At 51.3% G+C, this 19474-nt stretch overlaps 1 protein-coding gene and 1 long non-coding RNA gene across 3 annotated transcripts in view; one reads left to right on the top strand and one right to left on the bottom strand.

Annotated features, from left to right (window-relative positions):
- Window positions 1–7980: 7980 nt before the first annotated feature.
- On the bottom strand, window positions 7981–11391 carry LOC139082041 (uncharacterized). The gene is made up of 3 exons (XR_011537707.1): window positions 11194–11391; window positions 10531–10762; window positions 7981–9832 (listed from the first exon to the last, which is right to left on the bottom strand). It is a non-coding gene; the product is annotated as an uncharacterized lncRNA (long non-coding RNA).
- A 58-nt stretch (window positions 11392–11449) lies between these two features.
- The window catches only part of LOC103554788 (RP1 like 1), a 124588-nt gene continuing 116563 nt past the window's right edge, over window positions 11450–19474 (top strand). Inside the window, exons 1-2 of one of the 2 annotated variants that reach the window (XM_008526031.2) lie at window positions 11450–11941; window positions 15486–18294. In XM_008526031.2, the coding sequence (XP_008524253.2) occupies window positions 11704–11941; window positions 15486–16411 (1164 nt within the window). In that variant the 5' untranslated portion in view covers window positions 11450–11703 and the 3' untranslated portion in view covers window positions 16412–18294. Of the gene's footprint in view, window positions 11942–15485; window positions 18295–19474 lie in introns of those variants that run through there. The other variant, XM_070611419.1, reaches the window with a different exon arrangement.

The following is a 19474-nucleotide window of genomic DNA, read 5'->3' as shown; positions in this document are numbered from 1 at the left end:
AGTAATTATAGATCAGAGGTTCCAGTGACCCCCTCCTTGGGTTCGATTAATTTGCTAGAGTACTTGCAGAACTCAGGAAAACTCTTACTTACATTTTCCAGTTTATTAAAGGATGTGATAAAGGATACAGATGAACAGCCAGATGAAGAGATACACAGGGCGAGGTCTGGGAAGGTCCTGAGTACAGGAGCTTCTGCCCCCATGGAGTCAGGGTGCATCATCCTCCCAGTGTGGATGTGTTCACCCACCTGGAAGCTCTCTGAACACTGTACTTCTGGGATTTTGTGGTGGCTTCCCCATGTGGGCATCATCAACGATTACCTCCATTTCCAGCACCTCTCCTCTCTGTAGACGTTGAAGAGTGGGGCTGAAAGTTCCAAGCTGCTAATCATGCTTGGTCCTTCTGGTGATCAACCCCATCCAGGAGCACCCCCAGAGTCACCTCAACAGAACACAAGATGTTCCTAGAGTTCTATCACTTAGGAATTTACGAGGGTTATAGGAGCCCTGCGTCAGGGATGGGGTAAAGGCAAATATTAGAACAAAAGATTCTCCTAGTGCTCTTGTCACTTAGGAAATATCACAGGGCTCAGGAGCTCTGTGCCAGGACCCAGGGGCAGAGACCACCAAATATATTTTCTATTCTCTCATACTCTGTGACCTCAATTCTCTGATGGATCTAAGAAGAGTTGTTGATTTTCAGTTCATTTTTTTCTTGTTGTTAGAATGGGATTGATGACTTCCCAGTTCCTTACATGCCAGACTGGAAACAAGAGCTCCCAACCTTTTACTTTTTTTTCTGGGTAGGAAGATTCACCCTGAGCTAACATCTGTGCCGATCTTCCTCTTTTTGCTTGAGGAGGATTGTCCCTGGGCTAACATCTGTGCCAATCTTCCTCTACTTTTTATATGTGGGATGCCACCATAGCATGGCTTGATGGGTGGTGTGTAGGTCCATGCCCAGGATCTCAACCCATGAACCCTGGGCTGCCAGCCTGGAGTGCATGAACTTAACCACTACGCTGCTGGGCCGGCCCCTCCCTCCTTTTACTTTTAGTCTACCTGTGCCTTTGTGTTTAAAGTGGATTTCTTACAGGTGCCATATAGTTGAGTCTACTTCTTTATCCAATCTGACAATCTCTGCCTTTTAAATGAAGTGTTTAGGCCATAAACGCTTAAAGTGATCATTGATATGGTTGAGTTTTAATCTAACTGTTTAATCTTTACTATTTGTTTTCTATTTGTCCCATTTGTTCTTTGTTTCTATTTTCCCCTTTTCCTGTCATGGATAAATTGGATTAACTGAATTTTTTTTGAGGAAGATTCGCCCGGAGCTAACATCCGTGCCCATCTTCCTCTACTTTATATGTGGGACGCCTACCACAGCATGGTGCACCAAGTGGTGCCATGTCCACACCTGGGATCCAAACCAGTGAACTCCGGGCCGCCGAGAAGCGGAACGTGCAAACTTAACTGCTGCACCACCAGGCTGGCCCCGGGTTAACTGAATTTTTGAGGATGTAATTTTATCTACATTGATCGTCTATTACCACTTTTTTTAAAAAAGTGGTTACTATATATATCTTAATTTACAATATTTATCTTAAACTCATCACATTTTACTGTTAAATAATGTAACATCACTTCACATATAGAACAAGAACCTTACACTATAGTTTCATTTCTCTCCTCATGGTCTTTATGCTATTGTCATAACATTTTACTTCTATATATGTTATACATGCCATAATACACTGTTATTATTTTTGCTTTAAACAACCAATTATCTTTCAAAGAGGTTTTAAAAATAGGAAAAAAAATCTTTTGTATTTACCCATATATTACCTTTCCTTTACGGGGATCCAAGTTTCCATCTGCTATCACCTTCCTTTGCCTGAAGGACTTCTTTCCACATTTTTCATTGTGCTGGTCTGCTGAGAATGACTTCACTAAGCTATTTTATATTTGAAAAGTCTTTATTTTGCCTTCATTTTAAAAGATATTTTGACTGGGTATAGATTCTAGGTTGACAGTTTTAAGATTTTTCTTTCAGGACTTTAAAAATGCTATTCTGTTGTCTCCTGGATTGCATGGTTTCAAGCACAAAGTCTACTGTGATTCTCATCTTTGTTCCTCTGGATGTAATGTGTCCTTTTTCCTCTGGTTGCTTTGAAGGTTTTCAGAAATTTGACGATGATGTGCTTTCACGTGGTTTCTTTGTGCTTCTTCTGCTTGTGCATTGTTGTGCATTTTGAGTCAGTGGGTTTACAGTTTCCATTAACTTTATAAATTTTTCAGCCATTATTTTTTCAAATGCATGTTCTAAGTTCTCTTTCCCTTCTGGGACTTCAATTACTTTTAAGACAGGTCACTTAATCTTGTCTCACAGGTTGTCACTTCTCTATTTATTTTCTGTCCTTTTCCTCTCTACTTTTCATTGTGGATAGTTTATGTCATGTTCACTAATGTTTTCTTATGTAATGTTTAATCTGATGTTAATCTTAGCTAGTGTATTTTATATTCCAAATATTGTATATTTTATCTTGAAAATTTTGATTGGGGTCTTTCTTAGATGTTTCTTTCTCTCTCCATCATATTCTTGTTTTCCTCTACCTTCTTGAACATATGGAGGATATTTAAAATTGATCTTTTAACATCCTTATCTACTAGTTCCATTATCACTTCTGCTTCTATTTCTATTGACTGGTTTGCATATTGGTTATGGTTGTATTTTCCTCGTTTTTTTTCCGCGAAGCAATACTCTTCTGGACACTACCTGATGCCCTGTGTATTGGGAGGTCTTTCCACCCTGGCTGGTGGGAACAGAAGATTTCTGGCCCTGTGTGAACCTGGGAGATCGTTCCACCTCCTTTTCTCCAGTGTTTTTTTCCACAGCCTTAGTATTTTCCTCTCACACATGTGCAGATGAGTCCTCAGCCAAAGGTTCAAGCAGACCCTTCTGCAAATCTCTGAGGCTTTCCCTCTTTGCAGCTTCCTCTTCTTTGCTTTGTCCTCCCTGAACTCAGAGTACTGTCTCCTGGACACAGCAAAACCACTGGTGTCTGTTTTGGGTTCCCTTCCCTGTGCTGTGGCCTGGAAACCTCCTCCAGACAGTGAGCAGGGGAACTGATTGCATTCACCTTGTTTGTTTGTCTTTTCCAGGATTATTGTCCCACACCATCTGTGTACAATGTCTGAAAACTCGTTTCATACATTTTATATAGTTTTGTAGTGGCTTAAGGTGGGAGAATAAACACGATCCCTGTTACTCCAACATGGGCAGAAGTGGAAGTCTGTAATTTGAAGTTTACTTTCTTACGTGTGACATTGTTTGTTTGCATCCCGCCTCATTTCATTCGAGCTCTACATCTTGTGGAGAATTAAGCAATGAATGAGCGTCACTGAGAGAACCTTGGACTGAGTCATTTTACTAGTTCTGCCACTCACTAGCTGTCATTTAATTTCTATGAACCTTAGCTCCTTATCTGCAAAACTAGGTAATAATAATAAACCTTCCTTGCTTCCCTTTTAGGATGTTTGAAAATGAAATGAGATGTGATTTGTAAGAGCACCTTAAATTATCCTTTGAGTAAACAGGTAAAAATACCTGTTTATACAAGTAAACAAGACTGCGATCCATACTGCTCCAAACACGTGTTGACTAGATCCAGTGTCAGAGTGAGGGCATGACTGTGGCTAGAAGCCAGTTGAAGAAGATTAGGAACCGTTTTCCCTACCTGCACTTAAATTCTTCTCAAAATACCCCCAACCATCCCCTCCAATAAAACTCTACAAATTCCGGTTCCAAATGGGGATCCATAACTCGTTAAGTTTTTTTCAAATGCAACTTCAATATCCAGACCTAGTTTCATCCTTTAAATTGTTTTATGGCCTAAACATACCTTGTGTCTCAGCATTCTCTATCTTAAAGATGAAATTGCTATTACCCTATTTCTATTATTTCCTTTGGGGAAGCTTTGAAAAACCTCTTGAAGGACTGGCATTGTGTAACATGGGTAGGAGGAAGGCGTACTGAAGAGGCTGACACGCTTCTTTGCCTTGACGCTGGCCTCGGGGAGGGAGGGAGTCTTGTTATGAGTTACTTAGTTACTTGCCAGTTTTAAACCTCAGGTGTTCTCACCACCACCGTCTCACACATACACACACCCTGCGGTGCTTTTAAAACATGGCCACAATTCTTTGACACTCCCCATATTCCACCTCCTTTTCTCCAGTGTTTTTTTTCCACAGCCTTAGTATTTTTCTCTCACACATGTGCAGAGGAGACCTCAGCCAAAGGTTCAAGCAGACCCTTCTGCAAATCTCTGAGGCTTTCCCTCTTTGCAGTTTCCTCTTCTTTGTTTTGTCCTCCCTGAACTCAGAGCACTGTCTCCTGGACACAGAGAACTGGGGATCCATGTTCCTCCCCTTAAATCTGGCCAGGCTTGTTACTGCTTTGACTAATAGAGTGTTATTGGTCAGGGGTGATGCCATGTGACTTCTGAGCCTATGTCATAAAATACCATGCAGCGTTTGCCTTGCTTGTGGAAACACTCATCCTTGGAGCCGAGCTGACGTGTAAGAAGTCCATCTACTCTGAGGCCATCATGCTAAAAGGAAGCCAAAACAATATGGAAAAGCCGTGGACAGACACTTTGGTTAACAGTCCTAGCTTAGCTCAGCCTTTGAGTCATCCCAGCTCTGGTGCCAGACATATGGGTGAAGAAGCTTCCAGATGGTTCCAGCTCCTGACCATTTAAGTTACTTCCAGTTGTTCACATCCTTCCAGCTGAGACCTCAGACATCACGAAGCAGACATCCTCGGTGTACACTATCCAAATTCCTGGCCCACAGAATCACTGGGTATAATAACAGCGGTGGTTTGCACTACTAAGTTTGGGGTGGTTTATTACACAGCAGTAGGTCGCTGGAGCAGATCCCGTCCCAGATCACTGTCAGCTGCTAGCAGAAAGGCAGGGTGGTTCAAGGACCAATTTAGTCAGGCAGTCTAAGTGGATATGTTGCATGAGGGACGTGTTTTCCAATGAAGTCTTCATAAGGGACATCTAAGACTGCTGAGACAGCCCAACTTTCTGAGTATCAATCAGGAGCTGTTGAATGGAGTCTCTTCACACAAGTTGCTGTGGGCAGGGAAGTGAGGCTACTGAAGACAGTTCTCTCGTTGACCAACTAGCCAGCCTACTGTCCACTGTTTCCTCTGCCCTCCCTCCCTTCCTGCCTTCTTTCCTTCCCTCTCTCCCCTTTCACAGAGTGCCCGTTATGTGCAACACGTTATTTTAGGTTCTGGAGTGTCAAAGATGAGCGTATGAACCATGTCTTTTATTGTCTGTATTTGATGCTTTAACATCTGGGGCCTCGCCAACCCTGGAAGGCCTGCCCCTCCCAGGACTTGCCAATTCCGAGAGATAGTAAACAATTCCCCTGCTAGTATACTTTTCATGTACAAACCTGTAGCCCATACACCTCCTTTAATGGGTTCTTGCTCTCAGGGCCACTATCCACCTGTCCTAATCACCCCAGGGCCAGATACCAGACAACTAGGGACAGCCCCTGTGCCCCAGAGCCCGGCCAAAATATTCAGACTAGCTGATCCTAGGCTTGCTTCCCCTGCCCCGCCCGTTCCTTCCCAAGGAAACTACAGTAAAGGTCTTGCGCGCAGTTTCCCCCTCCCAGTGCTTCCCCATGTGGCCCCATAGCATGGTGTGCCCCTCTCGGGAACTGGGAATAATTAGCTTTGCAATGGCAATCGTCTCCTGATCTGTTGGCCTTACTGTACCTCAAATTTTCTATGACTATACTATATTTTAAACCAGAATGATCCTGGGTCCCTGCCCTAAGGGAACTTACAGTTTAGAGCTGACAGGGAGCCGTGAAGTGGTAGGGCTGGTCACACTGCTTCGTGACGTGAGCCCAGCTTATGCAGCTGTGGGCACTCTGTGACATCCCAGGCAGCACGCCCCATCTGTGCACTGTTCTGTAGACGCGCTGTACTTCAATGAACAGTGTATTAAAAAACAAAACACAAAGTAATGGTAGTTTGAAGCCCATCCATTAAAGCAATCTCACAAACTAAACAAATATGAAGTGTCGTCGGCTTCTGACACCAGAGTTGTCGGCTGGTGACAAAGCACCGCATGATCAGATCTCCATCAGTGCTACCTCAGGCTGTCAGTCATTACCCTGACACTGTCTCCCCAGAAATCAGACATGTGTACAGACAGCCTAAGAAAAGACCTAGTTTCCATTTTGTATTATTTATGGGTAGTTTCTAGTCAGTTTCCCTTCCTCCCCTTAGGCATTTGGAAAGAGACAATAGGATAAAGAGATAGAAACATACCCCTTGAACCAACTGTTAGTTCTTTCTTGTAATTTGCTGTTTTTTTCCATCTAAATTTTCTGAAAGTTTAGCTTCTGACCAGCTAAATAAAGATCATTTCAGTGCACATACGCCCTTACAGAAGGAAAACTGATCACTGCGCAGAGTGGAGTGAGAGAAATTAAGGTTGAGAAGGTTTGTTCTTGACTCGGAACTCTCCTGGGCCTCAGTGCTAGGGAGACGCAGACACAGATCCCAGAAGGAGCATTTGCTCACCTCGGTGCTGCCCTCGAGATGCACACAACACGGACACGTCCTTCGTCTCGCTTGCCTCACGAGGCTCTCCACCCAGGGCAGTGGCTAAGTGACGTGCTCCGTGGTGCATAGCCATTACGGCGGATGGGACTGGACTGTGTCTTCTGGCTCCAAGTCAGGGTTCTTCCCACCATCCATTGTGAGACAGGATTAACCAGAGGCGAGCGTACAAGTGTAGAGGGGGATTCTGCAGTGACCGAGAAGTCGGCTCTGGGCAGTCCCAAGAAAACTTGGGTTCTGTATTCCAATGTTTTGTTACTAAGTCCCTCTTACAGAAGGGTTTTGATGTTGTCAGGGAGTCCACACTACCCACATTCAGGAACAATGTAGTCTGAAAACCCTATTTCTTTTCCCCTAGTCCCCTGTAGAAAAGCTGTTAAACGTAAGATCCTCATAAGAAACTCTGTGCAGGTGTCCTTGTGTCCTGCTTGCCTCCAGTCCACTCGGGTAAGCCTACATCTTAAACCCCTGCTGTGTGGTTTAATAACCCCCCAAATTAGGGACCTTGGTGAATTTCTCCTAAATGACTATGAAGAGATTTCTGGGGTTAAAAGAGAGGAACTCTGAGTGCAGCCTCTGAGAGGGAAGTCAGAGCTTCTGGTTGTTGGACCAGCCTTGAGTGGTGGGGAGAGGGCTGCCGGCACGCCGGGGCCAGAGCTCCTGCTTTCCAGCATGCACCTCACCCGGGGCCCATTTGCTTTTCACGTTACCTTGAACTTCAAGCACCCTTTGGATGAGGAAAGGTCCAATGGAACTTAGAGAGATCAGACTGGAGAGGGCACAAGGGCAGGGGGAGATGCAGAGGCTGGTTGAAAACCTTCTCTCTGGCCTGGGGCCCTGGTGAGGACTGGGCGCTGACCTGGGGCAGCCCCGGAACCAGGGGACAAAGGCATGAGTGCAAGAGATGTGCACTCAGGCCTCTGCTCTGCCACTGGCATGCTGCCCCCTCACCTGCCTCATCGAGGAGACAGCTTAGTGCTGTGACTTGGGCTGCCTGCTTCACAGAGGGTTGTGTGGAGGAGCCAGTCAGTGACCTTTGCAGAGACTGTCAGTCAAGTACAGATAAATCAGTGTGAGCAAAGATGACGGTGGTGATGATAACTTTGACCTCTAGCCTGGTGTGAGGGACAAAAAGCATCAGCAAAACACACACAAAACTTGCAGACACAAGGGCCAGGAGCTGAGGCTCCACCAGCCCGGTGCCGAGCTCTGGTGCTAGGGCTGCAGGTCTGGGCAGGGAATGTGTGCCAATTCCCCTCCTCCTTCCCCTAGACTCACCAAAATTCTTCAGTTTGGAATAGCGTAAGGAAAGTTCCTCCAGGAGAAAGTTTTGGAGACCCAACCCTATTAATTTTATTAAAATTTTCATCCATTCTTTATTTTATAACATTTCACAGTTCTTTAAAGCATATGAGGCGCTTTCACATATACTATATCAGTTATCCTGTATTATGCCCATTTTACCCGTGAAGAATCTGAGGCTGAGATCAGGTAAATGGACTACCATCACACTGCTAGTCAGTTGCAGCAACTTACAAACTGACACACGCAGGGGAGGTTTCTGACATCAAGTGCTGTGTTCCTGGAAACCGATGTTCAGGGAACTTTAGAGCTAAAGACAAAAGATGGGAGGGAGGGGGGAGAGAAGAAAAGGGAGGAGGATGGGCAAGCAGGGGAGAGAGGTGGTGGGAAGGAGGGGACGGGAGGAGAAGGAGGGAGGGAAGTGGGGAAGGAGGAAAGGAAAAAGAAAAAGGAAAGAAAGAAAAAGTCATTTAAGAAAGAGCGACAGCGCAGTTCACGCAATACACGCGGGAAGACTAAGCTCACGTCTGTTTGCGGTGCGGTCAGCTGCGTGGTGCCCGCGCAGTTTCCACTGTGCCCCCGAGTCATCACACGCGGACCCACCGCTCCAACTCTGCTTGTCCCCTGTCGTGTCTGTAGGAACCCCCATCCCATCCTTGCCTCAGGTGCAACCACCCGCGGGACCTGGCCCCGCAGCCCCTACGTCTCCACGTTCGGTGCTTGCAGATTCAGGACCGATGAGCCTCTGGACCGACAAGTGGCCGCGGTGATGGGCCCGGCGCTGGCCAGAGCAGGTGTCAGGGATGCCGCGGTCAGCACTAGCCTTGGCCCTTTGGCTCAGCCCCCTGAGCCCAGGGCTTCGGGGACGCTTGGGGTCTAGGCGGAGCTCCGGAGGACTGAAGGTCACAGTGACCAGAGAAGCAGCAGGGTCACAGCGACCTCGCGTCCCTTAGCGCCGCCCGCAGCAGGGCAAGCTCGAATGAAGTTTCCCAGGTGAAGCAATGCATGGGTGCAAATTAATTTTAAAAAGAAGGAATGGAGCAAGCAGAAGAGCCCAGGTTCCCGCGTGCAGGCAGCTCACACACTTGTGCGACGCCCCTGCTAGCTATGTGGCCATTAGCGCCCAGGTCCTGGACAACCCAGGCTCGCGCGCTCTTTCTGGACGAAATGCAAGAAATTAAACAATTGGAAACAACAATCACAATACGTATTCCCTCTGCCTCCGCCCCCGCCGTTTTCTCCATTTTTGCCATCGGTCTCTGGAATCCAACTTGACCGCTCTGCGCGCCCCCAGGCTCGCGCATCCCCCTAACCCGGTGCTCGGGCGCCGCCGCACTGTGTGTGCGCTCTGCTCCGGAACCACGCAGCGGCGGCGCCAGAGGCCGGAGGCGGGAGTGGAGACGTCTGCGGCGGGCAAGGGGGCGCTGTCCCCTAGAGGCCTCTGGAGCACTGGTGGGGTTAGAAAGGGTCGGAGTCGGGTTCTTTCAGGGCCCTTCATTGTTGTGCCAAGTCCCCGTACAGGGATCCCTCTCCCTGCCCCCACCAATGAGATGCTCTCCCTTGGCGGGCGTGGCCCGAGCTCCCCGCGGTTCCCAGAGCATTCTGGCCTGGGGATTCTTGAGGGATTTCTGGCAGAGGGGTCCAACACAGGAAATGGCTTAGGCTTCCCGGAGTAGGGAAGTCCTCCTAGACCGCGGACACATTCTCTCCTCATCTCCCCAGTGCCAGCCAGCCCCGACACTCCACCTTGGGCTCCAGGATGCTCTCCCGGCTGCGGGGCACCCGCTTTCCAGCCAGCGCCGCGCCCCGCGCCGGACAGCGGCCCGCGAGAGCCGCGGGTGGAACGTGCGGGCCTAGAGCGCTGCTCCTGGATCCTGGCTGGAGGGGAGAGGAAAACTAATCAATCTATTTTATGCGGAAAGCCTGTCCTCAGACGAAAATTACCAGGGACTCTATAGGTTAAAATTAGGACTTAAAAACGGCGAAGTTGCGTTTCTCCATTCACATGCCCCGCCGTGGGGCCGTCCGGGAGTGCACGTTGCACACAAGGCGCGTGTGAACCTAGTCACTGACCTCTGGGACCTTGAAACTCAGACTTAGAACTAATGGGCTTTATGTCTACAGTTTTATCACATCAACCATCACGTACAGAGTTTGAGCTTTCACGTATGTTATCTCACCAAATCTTCACGACCACCCTGTGAGTTCAGCCTTATCATCGATCTCATTTTAGGATTAGGAAAGGAGGCCTAGAGAGAGAGCTGACTTGCCCAGAGTCACGCATTAAGTAACCCAAACACTGACGACAGGTCCTGACTCCAGACAGCCCAGTCCCCCCATGACAATACTACCTCCTTTCAGGGTCACCTCTGCGGAGCCCTGCACAGGGGTGGCGCTCAGTAAATATTTGTAGATTGAATTCCCGGATCTAGTCAAGTCTTCGGACGGCCGTGTTCGATACAGTAGGTTGTCTAAGCCATATTTACTCACTCATTTATTCATTCACTTATTCGGCAGTTCCTAAGCGCCTACTGTGTGCCGGCGCTGATAAGAGCCGGAGGAACAGCCCTACTCACCCGAAGCAGGGTGACGCGGGAGCTGTCCTTGGAGGCACGGGTTCGTCCGCGAGGGACCGCCGTGAGCTCTCAGCTTGCAGCCCTCCGAGCTGAGCGCAGGCGAAGAACCTGCAGCCCCCTCTACCCAGGGGAGTCAGGATGAGGGGCACTCAGGAGCTCCCAGGTCGTGTCAAAGCCATAGGGCACGCGGGAGGGGAGGGCCGGAGCGACTCCACTCCGAGCAGTAGGAGTGCTGGTCGGAGGAGAAAAGAGAAAATCCGATGAGAAGGGAATTCCGCGAGAGAAGAGCTGGGGTGGGGGGGAGGGCCGGGGAGCTGAGACCCGGACACCGGAGACTAGGGTGGGGTGGGGGTAGGGGTGTAAGAAGAGAGAAATCAGATGGCAGAGTGAATAAAGGAGAACTGAGAACGCGGCCCCGCCCTCCCTAGAGCCAGATGCTACGGGGCGCTGAGGGGCCCCCGGGTGGGCAGTGCGTAGAACCCGATGCTGGATCCTGCTCCAGCCCCTGCCGGCGTCTGGCCGCTGGAGTTGGTTGGGGGCGAGGTTGCTGAAGCCCGGCGCATTTTAGAAAAATGGTAGGGGTGTCCTCTTAAGGACGGTTCACGGGCTGCTCTGGGGGATTCACGGTCAAGGTTCCCGGCGCCCAGGCGTTCCCAGCGAAACCTGTCGGCTTCGGCACCCCGTAGGATTCCACGCGCGGGGCGCGTTGGTGGAGTCTGGCCAGGCGGGACGGGGCTGGAGGCCGGTTCCCGCTCGCCAGCAAGGTGATTGCCAGCGGCGCCCGCCTCCCGGCTCTGCGGCACCTGCGCCCGGAGCGGGCGGGACGAGAGGCGGCCCCAGGGCGGCGGGGCGCGGATCCCCGGGGGGCACCCGGGAGGGACCCGGGAGGCCGGAGAGGCGGGCCGGGGGCGGGCACAGGGAAGCGGCCCTCCCCTCACCCCCTCCCGCAGGTCGGAGCGGGGACGCGGCGGCCCAGGACGCAGGGAGGGGGCCCGGGCCGAGACAGAGGGAGGGGCCGCGCCGCCTTCGAGAGTCATTGGAGGACGCGGCCGCCCGAAGCTGATAAATAAGGGGCCGGGCCGCGGCTGCCCGTCAAGTTGGACGCCCCGACCGGTGCGAGGGCCAGGTCAGCGCCGACCCGGCGAGGCGAAGCGAGGCGACCCCTGTGCGGCCATGGCCTCGCTGCTGGGAGCTTACCCGTGGCCCGAGGGGCTCGAGTGCCCGGCTCTGGAAGCTGAGCTGTCGGACGGGCTGTCGCCGCCGGCCGCCCCCCGCCCGCCAGGGGACAAGGGCTCGGAGAGCCGTATCCGGCGGCCCATGAATGCCTTCATGGTGTGGGCCAAAGACGAGAGGAAACGTCTGGCGGTGCAGAACCCGGACCTGCACAACGCCGAGCTCAGCAAGATGCTGGGTGAGTGAGCGGGCGGGGCTCCCCGAGGTCGGCGGGCCAGGGGCGCGGGCAGAGGTGGGCCTGGCGTGCGGGTCCGCGCGGGGAGCCGGGGCGCACGCTGTGCCGGCGAGGATGGGCATCTGTGCGAACATAGGTGTGTGCACGGTGGCCCGGGTTCAGAGCAGGACACCTGGGCGAGGCCCAAAGTGAAACCGCACGGCCCGCCAGGGTGGCCGGGAGGCCCACTCGCCAGGGCAGGAGCGGAATTTGGGGCCCCAGCGGCCAGGCCCGGGTCGCCTGGCGACGGGAACCTGCGCGCACCGACAGGCCGGGACGGAAACGCCGAGGGAGGGTGGAACCGGCTTTTGCCGGGAGGAATACCGCAGCGGGAAAGCCCATCCTTCCCTGAAGTTTACCAGGGGCACAATCGCAGAGGGAGGTTTTAACTGTTGCTAACGAATATTCGTGGAGAGACCTTGCGGGAGGGCATCCCCGCTTTAACTTAATTATCGAACCAACAGCAAGAGTCTACGCAAACAGACTCTATTCAATATCCTACTTCTCAATTGCAGGACTGTAGCTAGTTTGATTCTGATCCGTAGGGCGGCCAGTGAGGGTCTGTCCTGGAGCCCGCTGCTTCCCCAGTGCCGCTGCGCAGTCCCAGCAGGGGTGGCCGGACTGGGGACGGGGACAAGCCAGGCCAAGGCGCCCAGAGAGAGGCTGTTCGGGCACGTCCGAAACCCCGGAGTTGGGGTCGGGGTTTCTGTTCTCTCCCTTGTCGTGAGCTGAGCGTTTTCCCGCTCTGCCCTGCTGTCACCTCCCTGCCCTTCCACGCGGATTGTCTTTTCGTTCATGTTAACCGGTGGAAACCTTTCAAAGCACCGTGTGTGTTCAGCGGGCTCTGGGCCTTGTGAGAAGGGACAGTGTGTGGTCACCGGAGGCTGGCCCTGCCCTCCCCGACCCCACCCGACCCAGAGCGGAGCCGTTTTCCTTTTTCCGTTGGCGCTCTGGGCTCCTTCCAGTCGGAGCCGCGGAGGGAGGCTGACGCCCACCTTTTTGCTGGCTCAGCCGCAGGCGAGGGTCCGGCCTGGGGTCTCGGCTCTGTCAAAGCGGGTGGGGGAGAGCTGGTTTCAAAGAGCCTCGCACCGGCACAGCCTCTGCTCGCAGTGCCCAGGACGCGTTCGTGGGCCACTGTCTTAGGGAGCACCTGCCTCCATAAAAATGTTAGAAATCCTATTTTATACTGTGTTGGTATAAGGAGAAACATATTAATATATACAATAATCAGACATTTTCTTTGACCTAAAAATTTCTGGTTTTCTTCAGAACCGAAAACTCTTTTTTGTGGTCCCTTGAATGTCTTTTGGTGACCCAGAGCGCTGTGCCTGTGGCCCGAGCGCAGCTCTAGCGACCAGGACAGAGTGGGCTTCCGCTGCAGGCCCAGCCCGAGCTGGGAGAACGCAGGCTGGGAAGCCTTGCAGGATGGAGGCTGCCCGCTCAGGGAAAGGGCAGGTGAAGGGACTGAGGTGGCAAACACCTCCTGTGAGCTGATCCCTGTTGGCACTTTGCACTTGGGCTGCCAGAGGTTAGAGTTCGTTTTGCAGGAAAGACACTGATTCCTTCCTGCTTAACCACACAGCCCCTGGCACTGGGCAAGAGAAACTAACATGGTGTTGCTTTTTCAAATGCGGACTTTCTACTCCATAGGGAGCAGGGTAATCTACTCCCACCCCTGGGATCTTGCCCACTCCTTTCCTTTCTCACCCAGAAAAGGAAAGAGCTGAAGGTGAGAGTCCCGACTTTTCTGACCCCTAGCTTTTCAATCTTTAAATTAAAAACTTCACAAGCAGGACTAGGCTGTTTGGTGTATTATGTATAAGAAAGAACACAAAGACAGTTATACATTTAGTAGCATTTAAAATGAACCTATATTTTATTAATGATACCACATTCAGGTACACTTAGAAACTAGAGTCACATTTTATACTCAGTCCACAGACAGGGTGTGGGGTGCGTCTGGATCTTGGGCATCTTGCAACAACTTTGTAGCCTCACCCGCAGGCTGGGAACTCTTGACCAACCCCAAATCTGGAGTTTCTAACACTTTCCAGTTGCCCTTTTAAGTGACAGCTAATTACATTAATTGTCAATTCTGTCAGAATAGTTATAAACTTTCATCCCAATGGTAGAACACCTTTAATAGTCGCCCTTCTCCAGCCTCCTCTGAGGGCCTGGCGTGCAGAGCCAGCCAGCACAGGCACCGAGGGCGGCCGTGCATACTGCTCCATACTCAGCCCTGTGTTGGGTGCTTTGGGTAGATGTGGCCCCTTTCCTTACAGGGCTTGGGGGCCACCTGCCCTCTGGGCTAGTTGGTCTCAAACTTCAGGATATATTAGGGTCATGGGGGAACTTGTCAAAGTTGTGAAATCCCAAGTCCATCCTAGAAGATGACCGTTTAGGGGTTCAGAAGCGGCCTGCAGAAAACCTGCAGTCGAAGGGATGTACAGTGTACTGTGAGAGATGAAAGAGATGCTAGAGCGATTTACCAAACACACAAGCGAGTAAGGACGAATAGAAAATACAAGTGAAACCAGCATCTTAGCACCAGCGGGTACCAGAGTGGGATGCTTCTTAAGGAGAGAGTTGTGAGTTGGGTAATATCACAATATATTTTATAGCGAGGAAACTAGAGACCCAGGGCACGTAAGGAATTTGCTTCTGTAGGGAGGTGTCAATGGATGAGCAGGTGCCCCTGCCACAGTCAGAGGGTCCTAAGTAGATGGCTGGAAGCCGTAGCTTGTGTGTGTGCACGTGTGTGCATGCATGTGCAAGCCTGTGTGTGATACATACATGCATGTTGCAGGCAGATGCTAGCATTTTGGCCACTGTCAGGTCTTAATATGGCAGGGTCCTACTTGACTTTCAGATGTAAGGGACAATTGTCTAGTACCCTAAGTGAGATCCTGTAATTTACGTACATCTGTGAAACTATTGACTGTGCCCAAGTTCCCTCACAAGAAGGCCGGTGAGATTTAGGCCATAAATGAATATTATAGTATCACCTCCTGAGAGGCAGCGATAATCAATGATCATCAATGAAGGCAGAGAGTTTTCATTAAAATGATTAGGACTGGCCCTCCGAGGGTAAAAAGAGCCCAAATCAGTGTTGTCGCAGTTACCTGTTTTTGTGTTGTGGCTGACATTGGGTCAGGTGGGGCTTTCACTGTGAACCCCGCATGGTTTCTATGCTCATGTTATCTGGTGGCGTTGATATGAGTGGTGATGTGACTGTGTTTGTAGTTGGCATGAGATGGTTTTGTGGGATGCAGGTGGGAGCGGTGGCTTGGCCTCATAGTGCGGGCAGGATCTTGGCTGGGAAGAGGGTGCGGGGAGTGCAGTGTTGTGTCCTTGTTGGAGAGCTGGGGGCCAGCGGGTGGGGTGGGAGAGGGAGGGAGGCGGACTGCGTGTGCGTGTGGGATGCTTGGAGGCAGGAGTCTGAGCCGGGGCAAGGCCGGCCCAAGCAGCGCAGATGCTGAACGCCGCCTTCTCTGACTTGTGTGAGCAGGAAAGTCATGGAAGGCGCTGACGCTGTCCCAGAAGAGGCCCTACGTGGACGAGGCGGAGCGGCTGCGGCTGCAGCACATGCAGGACTACCCCAACTACAAGTACCGCCCTCGCAGGAAGAAGCAGGCCAAGCGCCTCTGCAAGCGCGTGGACCCCGGCTTCCTCCTGAGCTCCCTCTCCCGAGACCAGAACGCCCTGCCTGAGAAGCGGGCCGGCGGCCGCGGGGCACCGGGGGAGAAGGAGGACAGGGGTGAGTACTCCCCCGGCGCCACCCTGCCCAGCCTGCGGGGCTGCTACCACGAAGGGCCGGCTGGCGGCGGCGGCGGCACCCCGGGCAGCGCGGACACCTACCCGTACGGGCTGCCTACGCCCCCGGAAATGTCGCCCCTGGACGTGCTGGAGCCGGAGCAGACCTTCTTCTCCTCCCCGTGCCAGGAGGAGCATGCGCACTCCCGCCGCATCCCCCACCTGCAAGGGCCCCCTTTCTCACCGGAGTACGCCCCCAGCCCCCTCCATTGCGGCCATGCCCTGGGCTCCCTGGCCCTCGGCCAGTCCCCGGGCGTCTCTATGATGTCAGCTGTACCGGGCTGTCCTCCATCTCCTGCCTATTACTCCCCTGCCACCTACCATCCTCTCCACTCCAACCTCCATGCCCACCTGGGCCAGCTCTCTCCCCCTCCCGAACACCCCGGCTTTGACGCCCTGGATCAGCTGAGCCAAGTGGAACTCCTGGGGGACATGGATCGCAATGAGTTCGACCAGTATTTGAACACTCCTGGCCACCCGGACTCTGCCGCAGGGGCCGTGGCCCTCAGTGGGCATGCCGCGGTCTCCCAGGTGACACCGACGGGCCCCACAGAGACCAGCCTCATCTCCGTGCTGGCTGATGCCACAGCCACGTACTACAACAGCTACAGCGTGTCATAGAGCCGAGGCAGCCAGTCCAGCCCTGCCTTGCCGCCCTCTCCTCCAGCGCTCTGAGCCCAGCGGACCCCGCGCAGCTACCAGCTTTCCTCCAGCTGCCCCGGGGTCGCAGGTGTGAACTGCCAGCCAGAGGAACGCGGCTCTGCGGCTCCAAGCGCCCCCTCCGCCCCCTTCCCGGTGCCCCCACTCCCTGCAGCCTGCGTTTTGAGTATATTCCTTCAAATGAGTTTTCATTGGCTACAGCCTGGGAAGAGGGCGAGGTGGTTGCTGAAAGACGCTGTTTCCCGGTAGGTAGGTTTTCACTGCACTCTCCCCCCTGTCCCCGTCAGGGAAACAAACGTGTGAACAGCCCAACAACATTCGCGCCTCTCCTGCTTCGGACACAGCCGCTAGGGTCGGGTACCTGATCTTTGGGTCCTTCAGGTGGGGAGAGCCTGAGCTCGAATCCAGGGCCCCTGGATCCCGTCCCAGTTCTGCCTCAGAGGGCTAGTGAAGCCCCGACTAGCCTTTGCTCCCCTTCCAGTCCTTTCCCTCATCTGAGGTCCCTTCTGCTCCAGGTTTTCTGATTTAGGATTCTCTCAAAGCTAGCTAAAAGGAAACCAAAGTTTGACTGGTTAGCAAGCGCGTTAAAGTGCAACCTGGTGATAATTCAGTGTGCACAGCCCAAGGACGTGAGGCCTCCTGCACTTGCACTGCCTTCCAGAGTGATCCCAATCTTCCAAAAGGACTCTTGCAATTTGAGAAAAAAATACTCATCTTGATTTGGGAAATTAACCATTAGGGTTGACTGTATCACCGAAAATGAGATTGAATTCAAGCTGTTTTTTAAAAAATACGTTTCTTAGGTAAGTTATTTTTTATTACACACACATTTCAAGAGAATATACACAGCCTGAATATATGTAGTCGGTGTGTGTGAGACACACACAGCACGCACGCCTTCAGGCACAATCTTAAATGCGTGTCTGCACCTTCAGTCAGGTACTCTTGTTGACGTGGGCAACTTCTTGTCAACTCCCTGGTCCTAATGACCCCAAGAGCAAGGCACCTAAAAGGAATTTCATCAAAGCAGCATCGCTTTCCACGAATGAATCAGCGTGTGTTGATTTCTTGAGCTAGGTTTCAGCACACCCTCCCTCCGCAGAGACGGAAGGACGCTCTTCCCGCTGTGTCGGTCTCCCTTCCTCCCTGTCCTGGGATTTCTCTTTCTCTTCTTCCTTCATTCTGGAAGTGGCCACTGATTCAAACACCCCCTGCCTGCACAGTCCCAAGCACAGTTCCTGCCACTGAGAAGGGCATTTGCTTTCCGCCCCAGCCTGCTGGTTCTTCAGGTAACATCTCCCGCCAGCACTTCAAAACAGCTTCCCCTCCATCACACTTCCTTCCCAAAGAACAGAAGCGCACTGTGATCCACAGAATGGTTCTGAGCTCTGATCCACCCCAAAGACATTCCATCCTTCTCCCGAACCTCCTTTGAAGGAACATACCTGGCAGTGAGCTAAAAGACAGTTGTCTGTCTTTTGCTTCTAGTGTATTATTGCCTGTATGAACTATGTAAGTGTTTTTATATATTCTCCTATTATTTTCACCTTATATTTTGTATTGTTGACTCTTTTTTTTCCTTCCAAGGAGTCCAATTGTAAAATCACTTATAAGATATAATTAATCTTTATGCTGTTACTGTATATGCCATGGTAATAAATAGCAAGTCATTGACAATATGATTGTGGTGCAGTCCAGAATGTCTATTAATGACCTTGTAAAACAGTATCGCAGACGTTAAGCTAAACTGTTCCATTTTTTGTAAGAACTACACATGCTTTGGGACGGTTGTAGATATTGATTTGTCTAAAATATTTAATTTAAATAAATGTTTTGTACCATGACCATTTTATCATTTGAAACAGAGTTTTGCAAAAAGAAAAAGGTTTCAACTGAGGCATAGATATTATGCCCAGTGCTGCTTATAGTATTGGTCAAAATGTTTTCTATGCCAACTTTTTTATTTTAAAAAGTTATCTTGTAGGGGTGGTTTATTTTGTTTTATGAGTTATGGTAAAGAGAGAAAGCCTAATTTTGGACATTGGAAACAGTGTTGTGTTAATATTGAAAGAAAAGACTAATTCACTGCCTACTTGTGGAACAATTTTCTCCTCTGGATGACTTCACACTTGTAAAATGGAAGGAGGTGATTATCAGGCTGTCTCAGGATAGGAAGTTCTGCCCAATTCTTTGCTTACTTAAGGCTACCGCATTTTCTTCCTTCTTTTTGAAATAATCTTGAAAAATACCTAGATTGCCCCCTTTCCTATGCACTTATGGTTGTGGTATAACAGACAGTGTGGGCTCTCAAAATGTGACGGGATGTCGTGGAGAAGGCAGTGGAGTACACGGGTCAGTAAGTGAAGGATGTAATGTCCTGTGAGGTGTAGGATTAAAACCACAACCAAGGAATGCCTGGAAAAAACTGCCGATTACTCAGTCCCTTTGCAGGTCACCCATGTCTGGCTTCTCTCTGTGGGGAAGCAGTTGTAACTTGTTCAAGTCAAGGAGAGCCTGTGTTCTCCGAGGCCCTCTGGGCCAAGGAGTGGGTCTTGGGAGGGCCCAGATAGGCTTATGTTCATCCCTCAATTTGGATCATAATCTATAGTCATTACTTAATAGCACTTTATAGATGTAGGGAGTTTTACAGCAAGTTTTATGGGCTATTTCTCATCCACAGCCCTAGGTGGGGCCCCGTCATCCATCCACCCCATTGCGCTGCCAGGGACACTGAGGCCCAGGGAGGGAGGTGGTGCGGTGTGGCTTACCCTGCTCAACCGGTAGAGGCTGGCGTTTCAGCACGGCGACAGACACATTTGTTGGCAGCAGTCACTGAACAGTCGCACAGCTAGAGGCATTTTAGTGCTTCACCATGGAATAAAATTACATATGGTCCAGTTCACACCTGGTACAGCCCAGGGAGAGAAAGAGCCTGCAAAGAGGAAGTAACGGGGCCAAAGTGAGATGAACCTGGATTCATGGCCGCCCAGGCCCACCACTGTGCGCTGTGGCCAGCTGACAGTG

The sequence above is a fragment of the Equus przewalskii genome, chromosome 2 (genome assembly GCF_037783145.1).
Source record: "Equus przewalskii isolate Varuska chromosome 2, EquPr2, whole genome shotgun sequence".
In the NCBI taxonomy this organism is placed as follows: domain Eukaryota; kingdom Metazoa; phylum Chordata; class Mammalia; order Perissodactyla; family Equidae; genus Equus; species Equus przewalskii.
This window is presented reverse-complemented; position numbering and strand designations above follow the sequence as displayed.